Here is a 17,351-nt window from a genome sequence, read left to right as displayed (position 1 = left end):
TTCCCAACCTCCAGCCTGAATTCCCCTCGGTGCAGCCAGCACATCCCCTCTGGTACTCCCCATAAATACCCAGTGTGAGCGGACACCCAGCTGTCCTGCGGGCAGAGCCCGTGTCCCAGCAGCCCCATTTCCCCGGGGCTGAGCGTGTCCGTGTGTCCGTCTGTCCCCAGAGACGTCGCAGACGCCGGCGCTGGAGGAGGTGGCGCAGATGACCCCCGAGGAGCACTACAGGCGCATGATGTCCGCCCTCAACGAGCACGGCTCCTTCGAGGAGCAGCAGCAGCAGCAGCAGCGCCTCTTCCAGCTGGCCAACAGCATGGCAGTGCCCAGCCACGGGGGTAGGCACGGCCGGCACGGGCACGGGGGCTGCTGACACGGGGGAGTGGCACGGGGGCGGCCCCGAGCCCTGGGGGTGTTTGGGGTGGGCTTGGGAGATGTTCCTGAGCCCTGGAGTTGTCTGGGATGGATCTGGGAGATGTTCCCGAGCCCTGGGGCTGTTTGGGATGGGTTTGGGAGCTGTCCCTGAGCTCTGGACTGCTTTGGGATGGGTCTGGGAGATGGTTTGGAGGGAGCTGGCTGCATCCAGCACGTCCTGGGCTGTGCCTAAAGGGGGCACCAGGAGGTTGCAGGATCATGAGCATCCCTGCACAGGTAGAGAGCATCCCTGCACAGGTACAGCATCCCTGCACAGGTAGAGAGCATCCCTGCACAGGTAGAGCATCCCTGCACAGGTACAGCATCCCTGCACAGGTAGAGCATCCCTGCACAGGTAGAGAGCATCCCTGCACAGGTAGAACATCCCTGCACGGGTACAGCATCCCTGCACAGGTAGAGAGCATCCCTGCACAGGTAGAGCATCCCTGCACAGGTAGAGCATCCCTGCACAGGTAGAGAGCATCCCTGCACAGGTACAGCATCCCTGCACAGGTACAGCATCCCTGCACAGGTAGAGCATCCCTGCACGGGTAGAGCATCCCTGCACAGGTACAGCATCCCTGCACAGGTACAGCATCCCTGCACAGGTACAGCATCCCTGCACAGGTAGAACATCCCTGCACAGGTGGAGAGCAGGGCTGGCACGTCCTGCCTGCCTCAGGAGCAGCGGCAGCCCCAGCAGAACATGGCTGGAGCTGCAGGAGGATCTGTGTTCCCAGTGTGAATCCCCAGGGCTCCTTGTTAGGTTAATGAAGAGGCTGTCTTCTTTCCACTCTGTTTGATTTGATTGGCTTCTCTGGGGGCAGCGAGGATTGCTGTGGAGGAAGGATTTGCTTATCAGCACAGGCACAAACACAAACCTGCCCCGGCCCCGTGGGGAGGTGGCAGCAGCTGGGGCTGGGGCTGGGCTGTGCCAGGCACTGCAGAGCCCCTGCAAACCCAGCTCTGGTGGCCGAGTTTGTGTGCCACAGGGCCGGGATGGCACATAGGACACACAGAGGGTGACAAAAGGGTGGCACTGAATATTCAGACTGGAGCCTGGCAGGGCTCGGGCACAGCACAGAGTGTGGGGTGGCACCGGGGCTGGCACAGACACTGGCCCTGGTGGCTGCTGGCCACAGGGACGTGTCCATCCCTCCGGAGTGTGCTGGGGGACAGCTGGGTCACCCCTGCCCCCAGAATAACGAGAGGAGCTCATTACCTTGAGAGCCCGGCGTGTTTTTGTGGTGATGATTAAATTCCCTCATCAGCATTTGGTGGGGGTCACGCTGGGGTTTGGGGGGAGAAGGAGCCTGCACAGGCACACTGGCTGGTGGAGCTCTGACAAGACAAAACTTGGTGTATTTTTGGATTGTCTCCACACCACAGGGCTCTGGTTGGGCTATAAATTATTAGTGCCAGTACAAAGCGCAGTTTATCTGCGGGCTCACACGGAGGCACCAATAACATTAATAATTTAAAAAATGTTAATAATTTAGAAATCTTTTTTTTTTTTTTAATTGCTTTCCAGCCCCCCCCCTCCCCTCCTCCTCCCCCGTTCTCCCAGTGGCATTCATCCCACATTCTGAATTCAGTCTGTCTCCGTGCCTGGAACCTCCATCCGCCAGCGTCCCTCTGTCAATCAATCTGATTTCCCAACTGTCAGGGTGGGATTGTAAATAACAGATCCTCGGGGGGGCCCGGGCAGCAGGCAGGGAGGGGAAGGCAGGGAGGGGAGGGGGTGCGAGCGGGGGTTGTTGCGGTCACTCAGGATCAATGCGGCTCCTGCAGCTGGCTGCGCGCCAGCCCTCTAAATTACAGCCGCCGTGGCAATCAGCACTGACCTGGGCTTTTCAGATAATTAATTTATAAACATTGCAAGGTTGCACGCTCTGCCTGCCTCGGCCAATTCTCGGGGTTTTTTCTTTTCTGTGATCTGATGGTGTTTGGCTGTTCCTTGCGTGCTCGTGCAGTTCAGAATGGTTTCAGTGTTTGTCCCCTCGGCTGGGGCAGGAATGTGGGCAGGAATTGGGCACTGCTGTACCCCTGTCTGGGGCAGGAATTGGGCACTGCTGTCCCCCTGTCTGGGGCAGGAATGTGGGCAGGAATTGGGCACTGCTGTCCCCCTGTCCAGGGCAGGAATTGGGCACTGCTGTCCCCCTGTCTGGGGCAGGAATGTGGGCAGGAATTGGGCACTGCTGTCCCCCTGTCCAGGGCAGGAATTGGGCACTGCTGTCCCCCTGTCTGGGGCAGGAATGTGGGCAGGAATTGGGCACTGCTGTCCCCCTGTCTGGGGCAGGAATTGGGCACTGCTGTCCCCCTTGCTGCCAGCACAAACAGCAGCTGTGGGAACGTTCCCAGCCCAGCACGGGGCTCCAGCCCTGAGCATCACCACGGTGTTGGATGCTGTGGTTGATGGAGCTCAGGCTGGGCTGGGCACACCTTGGTGCCAGGAGGGCTGGCTGGGATTTGCAGAAAGAGCCTGGTGGGGAAAAGGGAGACACAGAGATGGGAAGTGTGGCGTTCCCAGGGTTTGCAGTGCTCCTACAGCTCTGCAGTGGGAAGAGGTGCATGAGGTGCATGTGCTGCTGAGTGTGAGGGCTCTGAGGGTCGGTGCTGGAGCTGATCCTGCCCAGGCTGTGCTCGGGGAGGTAAATCTGCCCGTGCTGCTGCTCTCCCCAGCTGTGCTGTGGTTTCCTGTGGCACGCTGATGGTGTCAGGGAGGTTTCCTCTGCGGGGATGTTTCCTGTGCACCACGCGAAGGGCAGCAGAGGCTCTGGGTGGGGTGTGAGCTGTGTGCAGGGGGATTTCACACTGATACCGGCACTGAGGGGCTCCTGGCACAGGCGTGTCCACGTCACTTGTTCCCTGGGGCCAGGGCAGGGCACCTGGGCTGTACCTGCATCACCTGCCCCTCCCTGGGGCTCCTTGGCCGTGTGCATGTGTGATTCTGGCCTTGCCTGCTCTGTCCATCCCAGGGCACCGTGTGGGCTGCACTGACCCCCCAAGGGGCCGTGCAGGTGTCACTGCACGGGTGTCACAGGGCAGGGTGACACAGTTATTGCAGGCTCGGTGTCACAAATGTCACAGGCAGGGTGTCACAGGCAGGGTGACCTGGCTGTCACAGGCAGGGTGTCACAGGTATTACAGACAGGGTGGTGACACATGTGACAGTCCTGCCATGGTCCCAGGACAGTGCAGGGCTGCGTTTCCCGCTCACCTGCAGCTGTCTCGGGGCACTGCTCGGGATAGGAGGGGGGTCCCCTTCTGTGCCCCATGCTCAGCTGCTCGGGGCCCGGCCCTTCCCTGTGCTGGGCGGGTTCAGCGCTGCGGAGCCCCCGGGGCACAGAGCCCCGACAGACTCGTTGGGAGCGGGGCAGGTGCCAGCGCGGCTCCGCTCGGGACCGGCCGGGAGAGGGAGTGCGGGCAATGAACGCCGCGCTCTCCTCCCGCTCCCCTCGCTTCCATCCATCCCTCCTTCCATCCTTCCCTCCCTTTTTTCCGCTCCTTCCCTGCCTCCCTCCCTCCGGCAGGAAGGCAATTAAGCCGCAAATCCACCCCCCTGCCGTAGTTGCACAATTTCCTCCGCCGCCCGACTCCCAGGGCGGCGGGGGCGGATCGCGCCCGGAGCCGCTCGGAGCCGGGGCCGCCGGGTGAGAGCCGAGTGCGAGCCGGGGCCGCCGCTCCCCGCCGGGCTCCGCCGCCGCCCCGGCGCCCGAGAGCCGCCCCGAGCCGCGGGCTGGCCCCGGGGAAGGGGGAACGGACCGGGAAGGGGAGACAGACCGGGGAAGGGGAGACAGACCGGGAAAGCGGGGAACAGACCGGGGAAGGGGGAACAGACCGGGGAAGGGGGAACAGACCGGGGAAGGGGGAACAGACCGGGAAGGGGGAACAGACCGGGAAGGGGGAACAGACCGGGAAGGGGGAACAGACCGGGAAGGGGAGACAGACCGGGAAGGGGAGACAGACCGGGGAAGGGGAGACAGACCGGGAAGGGGGAACAGACTGGGGAAGGGGGAACAGACCGGGGAAGGGGAGACAGACCGGGAAGGGGGAACAGACCGGGAAGGGGAGACAGACCGGGAAGGGGGAACAGACCGGGAAGCGGGGAGCAGCGGAGCCGCCGTGGCCCGGGGGGAGCGGCCCCGGGGCACAGCGGGTCCGTGTGCGTGTCCGTGTGTCCGAGCGGGGCTCGGGGCGGCCAGCAGCAGCTCCAGCAGCTCCTCCAGCATCTCCTGACCGTTCGCTCCCCCGTGTCCCCAGATCTGCTCCGGGCGCGGCAGGAGGCGGCGGCGGCGGCGGCGCGGACCCCGGGCGCGATGGAAGCGCACATCCCCTCGGGCAGCAACTCGTCCAGCCAGCGCAGGAAGCAGGGCCTGCCCCAGCACCGCGACAGCCACTTCCCCGACAGGTACCAGGCACGGCCCCGGGGCGGGGTTTGCCGGGGTTTGCCGGGCTGGGAGGGCTGCGATGGGATGGGATCCATGGGATGGGATGGGATGGGATCCATGGGATGGGATCCATGGGATGGGATGGGATCCATGGGATGGGCAGTTTGGGAGTCACCATGCCTGGAAGCGTTCAAAAAGCGTGTGGATGTGGCACTGGGGACGTGGTTTGGTGGTGACCATGGTGGTGTCCGTGGTGGCTGGACTCGGTGATTTTAGAGGGTTTTTCCAGAATTTGGGGTTGTGTAATTCGGAGCTGGGCAGAGCTGATTTCCCTGGCAAGGTGTGACCGTCTCCTCTGGGGTTGTGCAGGTGCTGGGTGGGGATGCTCCTGCCCCGCTCAGGGGTGTCTCTGTGGAAAGGGGGGAGTCTCTGCCTGTGCACATCCACATCCAGGGCAGTGAGTGCCAGGCTGGGATGATCCCAAAGCTGTGCTGGAGGTGCCACTCTCACCCGTCGGTGGGCACAGAGCAAGTGGAGGTGTTGAAGTTTGCATTTCGTAGCATCCCCGGATAATGAGAGAGGAGAAGCGCTCTGAGGTGGAACAGAGGGAGAAGAAGTTTTCTTTGTTAGGGAAAGGAGCCTCAGCTTGCCTCTCCCACTGCCGGGAGTGCTGGAAAGCTGATATCCCCCACCCCCAGGAAATTCTAGCTCATTTATCTTGCTCTGTGCCACGAGCCATTCCCTCTGCAATCAAGAACTTCAGAGGGAAATTAAATTAAAGCTGTGTGCGTTCCTGACAGCGACGGAGGGGCAGGAGGGGGCTGTGGGGATGCGCGGGCTGTGCATGTCGTGGGATGAGCAGTGAAGGGCTCTGGCATTTCCACTTCTCTTGGCTTTTGTGCCGGGCTGGGGGCAGAGCGGGCTGCACCCTCAGCCCTGCAGTGAGTGCACGGGTGTGCCGAGCCCAGAATTCCCCCTTTCAGAGCCTTGGAGATCCCGCCTGGATTTCCTGCTCTCCCAGCAACACCTTGGCACTGTGGAGGGGCCGGGCAGCTCTGGAAGGCTCTGTCTCTCCCACAGCGTGTGCTTTGGCTAACCCAGGCCATAAATCCCAGCTCCTGAGCAGACCTGGGAGGAATGCAGGCGCGGAGGAGCCTCCTGCAGCCGCTTTCCCCGGCGCTGTGTGGGCTGGAGAGGAGCCAGCCCGGCCCCGGGGCTGCCTCAGAAAGCGTCCACGGCAGGCTGGGGGCTGCTCTGGGGAGGGGGCTGCTGGCGAGGAACCCGGGGCTGCCATTAATTAATTATTAATTAATTGGAGACTGCTTGTGGGGAGGTCCAGAGGAACCCAGGGGTGCCATTAATTAATTAATTATTAATTAATTGGAGGCTGTTCACAGGGAGGGGCTGCTCGTGGGGAGGTCCATGTAATCCCAGGAGTGCCATTAATTAATTAAATATTAATTAATTGGAGGCTGCTCACGGGGAGGTGCTGCTGGCAGGAGGGGTGAACTGAGCTTGGGGAGGTCCAGGGGTGCCATTAATTAATGAATTAATTATTGCATCTTTGCTGGTCAGAAAGGGGCTGGGAGGTTGGCTCTGTGGGGATGAGGCACACAAACACACAGATCCGGATTTTCTTGGGCCCAGGTCGTGGTTGTGGCAGAGTGGTTGGTGCCTTCATCTCTGTGCTCCCTGGAGTCAGTGGAACTGAGGCATCCTGCCAACAGCAGACCCAAGGCACAGTCTGCTGGAGAATTCATTTGGCTTCGTGGTTTTGGTTTCCTGGATCCCTTTGGAGATGGATCCAGCTGGGATGCCAGGGCCTGGCGGCCTGCTTGGGAAGATGCTCGAGTTCGGTGTTATAAAAAGACTTGGAAGAGGAGAGGGTACAACTGAAAGGTGCCACCGTAAGCACCCCAGCCTGGAGCTCCTCCATCTGCACGCTGCTGCCTCTCCTGCAGGCTGGCAGGTGGCTGTACCCTGCAGAGCTGCTGGGGTGCTGCTCCTCGGCTGTGCCTCCAGGGCCTGTTGGCAGAGTTCTGCTGGGCTCCTTCAGCCTGGCATTTCCTCCCCGGGGTGCTCATCCCTGCTTCTCTCTGCGCGGGGAAAGATTCCTCTTGAGGGGAAATCTCCCATGGCCTGCACGGAGAAGGGCTCGGAGAGGAGCTGGGGCAGGGCTGGGTGAGATGTTGGGCTCTGTGCTCACTGGGCTCGGAGAGGAGCTGGGGCAGGGCTGGGTGAGATGTTGGGCTCTGTGCTCACTGGGCTTGGAGAGGAGCTGGGGCAGGGCTGGGTTCCTGTGCTGCCCTCTCTGCTCACTGATGTGAAGCTCCTTGGCTGTGTTGGGTGCGTTTTTCTGTGCTGGCAGCTGTTGGGAGTTGGTTTTTGTGCCTGCACTGTGGGCTCTGGGGGTCCCACCCCTCTCACGGGAGCAGAGGGCAGAGCCAGGCAGGTGCTGAGGCAGGTGCTGGCACAAGCAGCGTGGCTCTGAGCAGGCAGGGGGAGCACAGCTCGTCCCCCAGGAGCCGGGGGAGGCAGCAGGAGTGCCAGGAGCACGGAATGTGCCAGGCTGAGGTGCCAGCAGCACCCCCAGCCCGGGCTCCTGGGAAGCCCAGCCCCTTGGCAGCACTGAGCTGGGCTGGGAGCCCGAGAGAGGCACCCCCTAAAACACCCCCTGCCTCCCTGCAGGGGCTGACAGACACCCTGCACCAGCCAGAGGCTTCCTCTCAGCAGAGATGTGCCCAAAATACCCAGCCTGGCTTTTTGGATTCCCTTCCTCCCATCTGCTGTTGCTGCGGTTTGTTCTCCACCGCCTCATTCCTCCTCCCTGCTCTGGGGAGGTTTTCCTTTTCCTGCTGGCTCCTTGGGCTCAGCTCCTGCCCTCTGTGGGCACCATCTCCTGCCCTCTGTGGGCACCAGCTCCTGCCCTGTCTGGGCACAGCTCCTGCCCTCTGTGGGCATCATCTCCTGCCCTCTCTGGGCACCCCTCCTGCCCTGTCTGGGCACCATCTCCTGCCCTCTGTGGGCACCATCTCCTGCCCTCTCTGGGCACCCCTCCTGCCCTCTGTGGGCACCATCTCCTGCCCTCTGTGGGCACCATCTCCTGCCCTCTCTGGGCACCCCTCCTGCCCTCTGTGGGCACCATCTCCTGCCCTCTGTGGGCACCATCTCCTGCCCTGTCTGGGCACAGCTCCTGCCCTCTGTGGGCACCATCTCTCTCCTGCTCTCACCCAGCCCAGCCCTGTGTCCCCTCTCCTCTCTGCAGGCTCTGTGGTGCTGATTTCTGCCCTGCCAGGATCCCTCCTCCCTGGTTCCCACCTGGCTGAAGGCGCTGCAGAGCAAAGGCCAAAGATCCTGCCCTGGTTTAAGCAGTTTGGTTTCAGCAGTCTGCATTTTGAGGGGGCAGCACAAAGCAGCCCCTCTCCAGTGCCAGCACATGTTCTTCTCCTGCCTGGAAATCCCAAACAGCATTTCTAGCAAGGCCTTTGATTTTATTTATTCTCCCTTGCTGGCAGTGTCTGGGGAAGGCAGAGCAGCCAGGAGCTCTGTGCCTCCTGCCTGTTACCTCGGGTTTAAAGTGTCTCTTCCTATCAAATGCAGAGCAGAAGAAAGCAGAGCTTTCATGCGTTCTTTGCCCCCCTCCCTTCCCTCTTCTTCCATCCGTTCTAAATTTATTTCCATGCCTTGCCGGTTTCAATCTGCATTTCCTGACCCTCTCACATCTCCAGTCACAGCCTGTGCTCCCGGCCTGCCCCCAGAGCCTGGCTCGAGCCAGGGGGGAGCTCTGCTCCAGCCTGGGGAGGATATCATGGGGTTAAAGTGAAAGGCTTGGTTTTAACAGTATAATGTGTAACCCCATAATGACTTTAAATATTGATTATTTGAAGGCCATTAGTGCTTATTGTTAAAGAAAAGTCGATACTTTTTAAGCCTCGAGAACCATTTGTCTCCTGTTAAAGGACATATCAAATTTAGCAGCGTGCAGTGCAAATCCCCTAATACCCAGCTCACAAGCCTCCAGCTGGCATTTCAGGGGGGGAAAAGGAAAAGGGGGCAGGGGGAGGAATGTGAGCAGCACAGAATTGCTCTCTTCCAGGGAAGGACAAGGCTTATCAGATGTAATTGCCAGGGGCTAAATTCACCTCCTCAGAGCGGGGCACTGCAGTTCTGCCTCTGAGCCGAGGAGAAAGATGAGGAAGGAATTTGGGAATCTGATGGGGGATCTGAGGCTGGCAGGTACCTGGGAGGGGATGCAGGGTCAGCGTTTGCTGCACACCTGGCTGAAGGCACGGCAGCCTTTGCTGAGGTCTCGGGGGCTTTGTGCTCTGGCCTTGCCAGTTCTTCTCCCAGCTGGCTGGCAAGGCTGGGAGGATGCCCAGGCTGTGCCAGGGCACAGCGTGGTGCTGCTGCCTTCCTCCTGTGCCAGGGATGGGGCAGAGGGGCTGGCAGGGAGCAGGGCAGGCTCCAGCAGGTTCTGTGCCCGTGGGTGGCTCTGTGGGCTGGCACAGAGGGTCTGTCGCTCGTGTCACACAGCTGAGGGGCTCCCCGGGGCTCTGCCCGGCCCAGGAAGGCAGGGAAGCTCTGAGGGAATGAACTGCAGAGTCTGGAGCAGATGTGAATTCCTCAGGGATCAAAGTCGTGCCCGTAGCACAACATGAAAGCATCAAAACAACCTGGGGAGAGCACTGGGCTGCCAGCATGGGAGAACCTCTCCTTTTCCAGCTCCCAGCCCTGATGCCATCCCACCCTCTGCTCCCTGGGCACAGACTGGCACCAGCCAAGGAGCTCCTTGGTTTTGGGCTCTCCATGGGCAGCGTGGCTGTCCCGCAGCACCCTGCACATCCCCAAGGCAAGGCGGGGGAAGGAGGGCACGGCCACGCGATGGTTAACAGCGGCTTGATTTCCTAAATTGCTTCTTATAAAACGACCAGCACGTCTGCCAGGCTCGTCTCGCCGTGATTACAGCTAATTACGATCGAGCGGACACCTCGGAGCCCCCGTCACGCCGCTTTAATTGTCCCTCATTCATCGGCGGCCGGCCCGGGTGGCAGCAGCACTTGGCAGCCCCGCCACCGCGGCCCGGCTAATTGCGAGGCCTCGGGGATCGGGGCAGGTGATTACACACTTCACGGTGTAATTACATAAGCATCGCTTGGCTGCTGCCCCAGCTCGGAGGCGAAGGTCGAGCGCGGCGTTACCTGAGATTAATTGGAGCTGCCAGCGGCGCGCGGGCGGCATTAACATTGCGGCAGCCGCGATCGATCCGCGCCGCGCCTCCAGACACCGCCGGGGCGCAATTAGGTTAGGGCAGAGCCGGGGAGGGGGGCACGGAGCCGGAGAGGCCGCGGGGAGGGGGCGCCGGGAACAGAGGGGCTGGGGAGGGGCAGCGCAGCCGGCTCAGTGTGGTGTAGTGGATGCGCAGAGTGGGGTAAAGTGCAGCTGGGAAGGGCTCTCCTCGCCCACTTTGTGCTCAGGAATCCTTGTCTGGCTGTCCATGGGCTGTCCATGCCCATGAACTGTCCATGGCCATGAGCTGATCCATTCCTATGAGCTGTCCATGCTCGTGATCTGATCCATTTCCAGAAGCTGATCCATTTCCATGACCTGGTCCATGCCTGTGATCTGATCCATTTCCACGGTCTGATCCATGGCCATGACCTGATCCGTTCCCCTGAACTATCCATGCCCACGAGCTGATCCATTCCCACAATCTGATCCATTCCCATGAACTATCCATGCCCACAATCTGATCCATTTCCACACTCTGATCCATTCCCATGAGCTATCCATTCCCACAATCTGATCCACTCCCACAATATGATCCACGTCCATGAACCATCCATGCCCATGTTCTGACCCATGCCCATGAACTATCCGTGCCCACAATGATCCATGGATGGCCAGGATGCTCCCGTTGTTATCCCCCCGCAGCAGCGCCTCTGCACGTGCTGTGCTTGTTGCAAAGTCACAGGCACCTTCTGCCTCCCTGTGCCTTGGCCTCCAGCCTCTCCCAGAGCAGATTTTTGCAGGGAGATACTGTAAAATGAAAATAAACGGCCCGGCACTTGGCTGTGCCTCTGGATGCCCTGCTGAAGGTAATAATGTTGTAAGTGGCCATCAAAAGGAATTAAGAGACGTGCAGCCGGAAAGCAGATTTGCTTGCAGGCTCCCAGGGCAGATTTGACTAATGGAAGAGACCTTGGCTCTTATTCCCTTCCTGCCTTTTTTTTCCTGCTTTCCTGCTGCTGCAAGTGCTCCCTGCCTCTCTCCAGGATTGTCCCCTTCCCACCACCCAGTGCTGCCGCTCTGAGTCTCCCCAGCCCCTGGCGTCTGCTCTGCCCATTCTGCCTGGCTTCACCCACCCTTCTCCAGCAGGATTCCTTCCCCCTGACCCCACTGCCCTTCCTGCTCACATCCCTCTCCTGTCTGTATTTCCCTCTGCCTCACTTCAGCTCTCCTCTCCATGATTAAAGGTCATCCCTTAGCCCAGCTAGGACAGGGGTTTTTGCAAGCCAGTGATGCTTTCAGATCTTCCCAAACCCACTCCCCAAGCACAGAATTCCTTCTCAGGTGTGAGGCAGTGGAGGCAGAAACCCAAATGTGATGAGGGAGGGGCACATGGAGCATCCTCAGCCCTCCCTTTTAAGCTGCCAGGGCAAATCCTTTGGACAGCCCGGCTGAAAGGCCACAGGAGCAAAGGTGGGAAATGTGTGGGACCTGTGGAGTCCTGGCTGCTTTGTTCCCCTTTTGGTTCTGCTCTTTTTGCTTTTTTCTCTCCACTTCAGAAGCTCCGCATGAGGGTGAGGAGGCAGAGAGAGCCTCTGGGGCAGGATGCAGCTCATCTGGAGCCAAGATGTTCTTCCTGAGCCCTTGGGAGCCTCCAGGTTTCCAACAGGGCTTTATTTTGTGATTCCTGCAGGGAGATCTCCCACCCTCCGCCTCTGCTGTCGCCCCAGAACGCTCCCCACATCGCCCTGGGGCCCCACTTGAGGCCTCCCTTCCTCGGGGTGCCTTCAGCACTGTGCCAGACTCCAGGTGAGCGCCCAGGTGATGCCAGGGCAGGGCAGAGGGGCAGCCTGGGACAGTCTGCCCTGCAGCCACACAGGATTTCAGTGTCTCCCCATGGCTGCTGGGACAGTCTGCCCTGCAGCCACACACCCCACACACATTTCAGTGTCTCCCCATGGCTGCTGTGCCAACTTGCCCCTGGTTCTGCAGCCAGAGGAGCAGATTCCTTGGCTGCTCTTCCTGGCCCTGTGTTCCTGCCATGGCAGTGAGGGGGATAGCTGGGCTCTGGAACAAAAAGCAGCACTCAGGTGGGACACTCAGGTGTCCTTTTTTCCCCTGGGGAGCTGGCCCTGGGGCAGCCAGGGGTCAGTGCTGACAGCAATAACCTGCAATGTTCTCCCTGCCCAGGTTACGGGTTCCTGCAGCCGGCACAGGCAGAGATGTTTGCACGGCAGCAGGAGATGCTACGGAAGCAAAACCTGGCCAGGTAGGAGTGGGAAGGGCTGGGTTTGTCCTGCTGCGGGGTGAGCTGGGTGGGGATGGCACAGCAGGGTCCCAGTGAGGCCTGTGCAGGTGTGGAGGTGCCAGCTGGCTCCCGCGAGGCTGGATGGGACCACGTTCTCCCAACCCCTCACCACAATCCGCTTTCCCCGCAGGCTGGAGATGTTGGCCAGGTGTGGAGGTCACACCTCACTCCTGCGGGGCTGGGTTGGCACCACATTCCCCTGACCCCTCACCACAGTCCCCTCTCTCCACAGGCTGGAGATGTTGGCCAGGTGTGGAGGTCACACCTCACTCCTGCAGGGCTGGGTTGGCACCACATTCCCCCGACCCCTCACCACAATCCCCTCTCCCCACAGGCTGGAGATGTCGGCCGAGCTGATCCGCCAGAAGGAGCTGGAGAACCTGCACCGGCAGAGGCTGCTGGCCGCCGACCCGCTGGGCCTGCACCCGGGGCTGCCCCCCGACCACCCGGCGCTGCGCAGCGTGCACGACGTCCCCGAGGGCCAGGCGCTGCGCGACGAGCTGTCCCGGCGCAACGCCATGCTGGTGCTGCGCCACAACAACGCGCCGCTGCTGTCCCTGGCGCCGGGCGCCGCCGCCCCGGCCAAGGAGCAGCCGCGGCGGGCGGGCCGCAAGGGCCCCTCGCAGGCGCGGGCCGAGCCGCAGGGCCCCGGCGAGCCGCGGGAGCCGCGCGCGGGCGCCCAGGACTCTAACGACGACGACATGAAGGACTCGGAGAGCGACGGCGACGACAAGGCCGAGGCGCTCAAGGGCGAGGGCGGCGCGGCCGCGGAGCCCAAGGAGGGCAAGGACGGCGGCGCGGGCAAGGCCTGCGAGGGCGCCAAGGAGGCGGGCGAGGCGGGCGCGGCGCCCGGCACCGTGCCCTGCGGCTCCTCCAGCGCCGAGTCCCCCAGCCACCTGCTGGGGCCCGCCGTGGGCAAGGCCGAGGTGAAATACCTGCCTCCGACCTCGCTGCCCGCCCCGCAGCCGCTGCCCTTCGGCTTCCCCTACACCATGAGCCCCTACTTCCATGCAGGTGAGGCTGGGGAGGTGCTGGCGCGGGGCAGGGATGGGTTGGGAAGGGCTGGAATGCTTCCTGCTCATGGTTGTGGTTGCTTTGTGAGGTTCTCTTGGCTTTAAGGGAAGAGTTTGTGCATGGAAAGGGTTGTTGGGCATTGGAAGAGCTGTCCAGGGAGGTGGTGGTGTCACCATCCCTGGAATGTCCAAGGGCCCCTACTTCCATGCAGGCGAGGCTGTGGAGATGGTGGTGTGGAGTAGGGATGGATTTGATGGAGCTGGAATGGGGGTTCTGCCCCCTGCTCATGGTTGTGGTTGCTTTGTGAGGTTCTCTTGTGTCTAAAGGAAGAGTTTGTGCATGGAAAGGGTGGTCAGGTGTTGGAAGGGCTGCCCAGGGTAGTGGTGATGGTGTCACCATCCCTGGAGGTGGCCAAGGAAGGATGGACGTGGTGCTCTGAGCTGGGGACATGGTGGGCATTGGGCAAAGGTTGGATTTGATGGCCTTGGAGGGTTCTCCAGCCTGGCTCCCAGGTGCCCTGTTCCAGGGCAGGGGCTCTTTGTGGTGCCTCTCTGTGTCACAGACACTGGGAGAGCTGGGCTGGATGGGACGGACAGACAGACAGACAGACAGGGAGGTCACTGCCAGCCCTGAGAGAGGCTGGGGGTGGCACAAATGTGGTCTCACAGCCAGGGAGCCCCGCCAGCCCAGCCCAGAACCCAAACCTGCCCCAGCTCATTACCTGGCAGGGCAATTAGCAGGAGGCAGGGCACACGGGGAGGGAGAGGGGCTGTGCCGTGCCGTGCCATGCCGTGCTGTGCCGTGCTGTGCCGTGCTGTTCCCCACACCAGGAGCTGCCTGCCCATCCCTCATTAGAGCTGCCTCCCAGGCAGCAAGGAGGAAGCGATTTTTCAGCGATGTTTCAGCGATGTTTCAGCGGCAGGCAGGTGGCCAGGATGATGAATATTCCTGCTGCCTCGGGCTGCCCAGCCTTGCTGCAGGAGCCGTTTCCTCCCGGCCATTAGAGAGGGCTGGGCTCAGCTCACGGTGCTGCTGGCCCTGTGGGGAGCTGGGCTGGGGCTGGCTGCCCTCCCTGCCTCCCCCAGCCGTGTGTGAGATGCTCTAATAGCCCATTTATTATTATCACTTTGGATTTATATCACCAGCACAGCTCCGGGCTGGGTTTCCCTGCCCTCCTCCCCTGCCTTGTGCAGCCTGAGCCAGGGCTGGGGGTCTCTTCCCGAGGGCTCTTTGGCTTCTGGCTGGTTTCACCCAGCGTGGGGCTGCTCTCCCTGAGGGTTTGTGCTGCTCCAGAGCGAATCCTCCCGCCTGCACAGCCTCGGGAGGACAGGGGGTGTGGAGGATGCAGCACCAGGGCTCGAGGTGGGAGCTCAGCAGCTGAAATATTGAGGGTTGTATTGATCCAGCCGTCCTGGGGTGGGTGACAAATGTGTTCTGCGGCTCTGGGGGAGCACAAAGCACCCAGGGCAGGCAGGCAGGGCTGCACCCACCTGAACCCCTGTGCCACACAATTCCTGAACCCCTTTTTGCACCCAGCTGAGGAGGGTGAGGAGTTGGAGGCAGCTGGAGGAGGAGCTGCTCTGTCCCTGCTGGTCCAGCTCCATTCCCAGAGCGGCTTTCTGGGGCTGTGGCTCCATGACCTCATCTCCTCAAGGTTTCAGCCTCCTCCTCCTCCTCCTCCTCCTCCCAGGGCCCTGTGCAGCCCCGTCCTCTGGAAGAGGTGAAGGATGGAGTGTGCAGGAGGCTAAAATCCTTCTATTGATTGCAGTCTGGAGAGCAATTAGCGCAGCCTTGTGCTGCTGCTGACCCCAGCCCTCACTGGGGGACACAGGGGGTGCTCAGGGATGGGGACGGGGCTGATGGAGCCCAGAGGTGGGCCGGTGCCAGGGTGGCCCTGTGGTGCCAGGGTGGCCCTGTGTGCCTGGGCTGGGGACACTGTCCTGGCACCATGGGTTCCTCCCAGCCCCACAGGAGCTGCTGGGGCGCTCCCCAGTCCATTGCAGCCCCGGAGCATCATTTATCAGGCAGCCAGGCAGAGCAGGCCCGGCTCTGGTGCTGCCCTCGGTGGCTGCTGTGAGCTGACAGGTCATTACTGCCACGGGAGCTGCAGCCCCTGGCACCCATTTGTTCTCATTGTCTGGGCTGCCCGAGCAGGGAGGGGACACAGGGATCACAGGGTGCTGTGGCTCTGGGTTAGCAGCCCCAGCTGTCCCCTGCCCAGGGACAGCCCAGGGAGCAGGAAATGGGAAGGAAACGTGTGGGAACGATTGCAGAGGCTGTGCCTGCTCCCTGGGCAGGCCCTGCTGCCCTAAAGCATCTCCCTGGCACCGTAGCTAGCCCTGCAGATCCCAAGCTTTCCCTGCCTCCCTGCATGTGCTGGAGGCCCTGTGTGTGGCTCTGCTCCTTTCCCTGCCTGTTCCCTCAGCCCTGGGCTATTCCCCAGGGAATTGGCTGCTCCTTGGCCTGTGCTCCCCTCCATGGCTTTGTTGTATTTGTTTTTCCCTTGTGCTGTCCCACAGTTGTGGGCAGAAGCAGGGGTTATATCCATCTGATCCACCCGGGAGAAGCCCCAAGCCCACAGGACAGATCATTCTGTCATGACAGGCTCCTGGGAGAAATATTTTTCTCCTGGCAATTGCATTCTCCATGCGCTGAGCAGAGCAGCTCACACCCCTCATAAACTCTTTCCCTGCCTGAGAATCCTGGATGTTCTCATCCTTGTAAACGTCCTTGTGCTCTGCTGGTCCAAACAGCAGCCAGCAGCCAGTTCCAGGGGCTGGTGTTGGCTTTCCCCACCCTAAAGAGGTATTCTGTGGGAATTGGTTTGGTTTGTGGGATTTGGTTTGTGGGGTTGGGTTTGTTCTGTGTCCTCACCTTTCCCCCACAGCAGCTCTGAGTCCCTGAGTGTTCCTGTCCCCATTTCCACCCCCTGTGCCTGTCCCTGGCTCCCTTTGGGGTTTTTCTGGGTGTTCTGTCAGGCTGCAGGGCCGGGGGGCTGCCCCAGCCCCTGGGAGCCACTGTCACACCCTCTGGGTGACACGCTCTGTGTGACAGTGACAGGGCTGCAGGGACAGCACAGCTCGGGCTGGGCAGGGTGGGACTGGAGCCCTGGCAAGGAGCAGGAGCTGCCCAGTGATCCCGTTATCATTCCAGCCAGGGAATGGGAATGGGAATGAGCAGGAGCTGCCCAGTGATCCTGTTGTCATTCCAGCCCCGGGAATGGGAATGGGAATGGGAATGAGCAGGAGCTGCCCAGTGATCCCGTTACTGTTCCAGCCCTGGGAATGGGAATGGGAATGAGCAGGAGCTGCCCAGTGATCCTGTTACCGTTCCAGCCCTGGGAATGGGAATGGGAATGGGAATGGGAATGGGAATGGGAATGAGCAGGAGCTGCCCAGTGATCCTGTTACCATTCCAGCCCTGGGAATGGGAATGGGAATGAGCAGGAGCTGCCCAGTGATCCCGTTACCGTTCCAGCCCCGGGAAGCAGCAGGAGCTGCCGTCGTTGTCATTCCTGGCACGTTCCAGGAGCAGGGCTGTTGCAGCAGCCCCGGGGCAGGCAGAGCTCTGTGCTCCGGGAGCACAAACTCCTGCAGGCTCCGTGCTGCCCTGCCCTCCCCGCTTCCCCCGCAGCTGAGCAGCATTGCACACATGAAATGCATTAGCTGGGATTTTTCCTTCCCTCCCCCAGCCGGGGACCTCCAGGAGGAAGAGGCCTATGAATTGACCCTGCCCAGAGCTTTAATTGACAGGTCATTAAAGATGAATGTGTGGCTGGAGACAGATATTCAGATTGCAGGCTGCTTGTTGTCCGTGTGGGATTTTAATGATTTATGTTCCTTTCTCCTCCCGTCCTTCCCACACCCCAGGCACCATGGGAGGTCTGTTTCTGGATGGGGAGGAGAGCCCAGCGCTGGAGGACATCAGCAAATGGACAGTGGAGGACGTCTGCAGCTTCGTGTCCAACCTGTCTGGCTGCACCGAGTACACTCAGGTAC

General features: G+C 61.1%; 1 protein-coding gene across 3 annotated transcripts in view; it reads left to right on the top strand.

The window, feature by feature from the left end:
- Positions 1 to 17,351, top strand: part of SAMD11 (sterile alpha motif domain containing 11) — a 66,790-nt gene that overhangs the window by 45,861 nt on the left and 3,578 nt on the right. For all 3 annotated transcript variants that reach the window (XM_063176687.1, XM_063176686.1, XM_063176688.1), the window contains exons 7-12: positions 171 to 338; positions 4,678 to 4,825; positions 11,725 to 11,840; positions 12,222 to 12,300; positions 12,674 to 13,353; positions 17,223 to 17,347. In XM_063176687.1, coding sequence (XP_063032757.1) covers positions 171 to 338; positions 4,678 to 4,825; positions 11,725 to 11,840; positions 12,222 to 12,300; positions 12,674 to 13,353; positions 17,223 to 17,347 — 1,316 coding nt within the window. The remainder of the gene's footprint in view (positions 1 to 170; positions 339 to 4,677; positions 4,826 to 11,724; positions 11,841 to 12,221; positions 12,301 to 12,673; positions 13,354 to 17,222; positions 17,348 to 17,351) is intronic.

The sequence above is a fragment of the Melospiza melodia genome, chromosome 26 (assembly GCF_035770615.1).
Source record: "Melospiza melodia melodia isolate bMelMel2 chromosome 26, bMelMel2.pri, whole genome shotgun sequence".
Taxonomy (NCBI): Eukaryota; Metazoa; Chordata; class Aves; order Passeriformes; family Passerellidae; genus Melospiza; species Melospiza melodia.
This window is presented reverse-complemented; position numbering and strand designations above follow the sequence as displayed.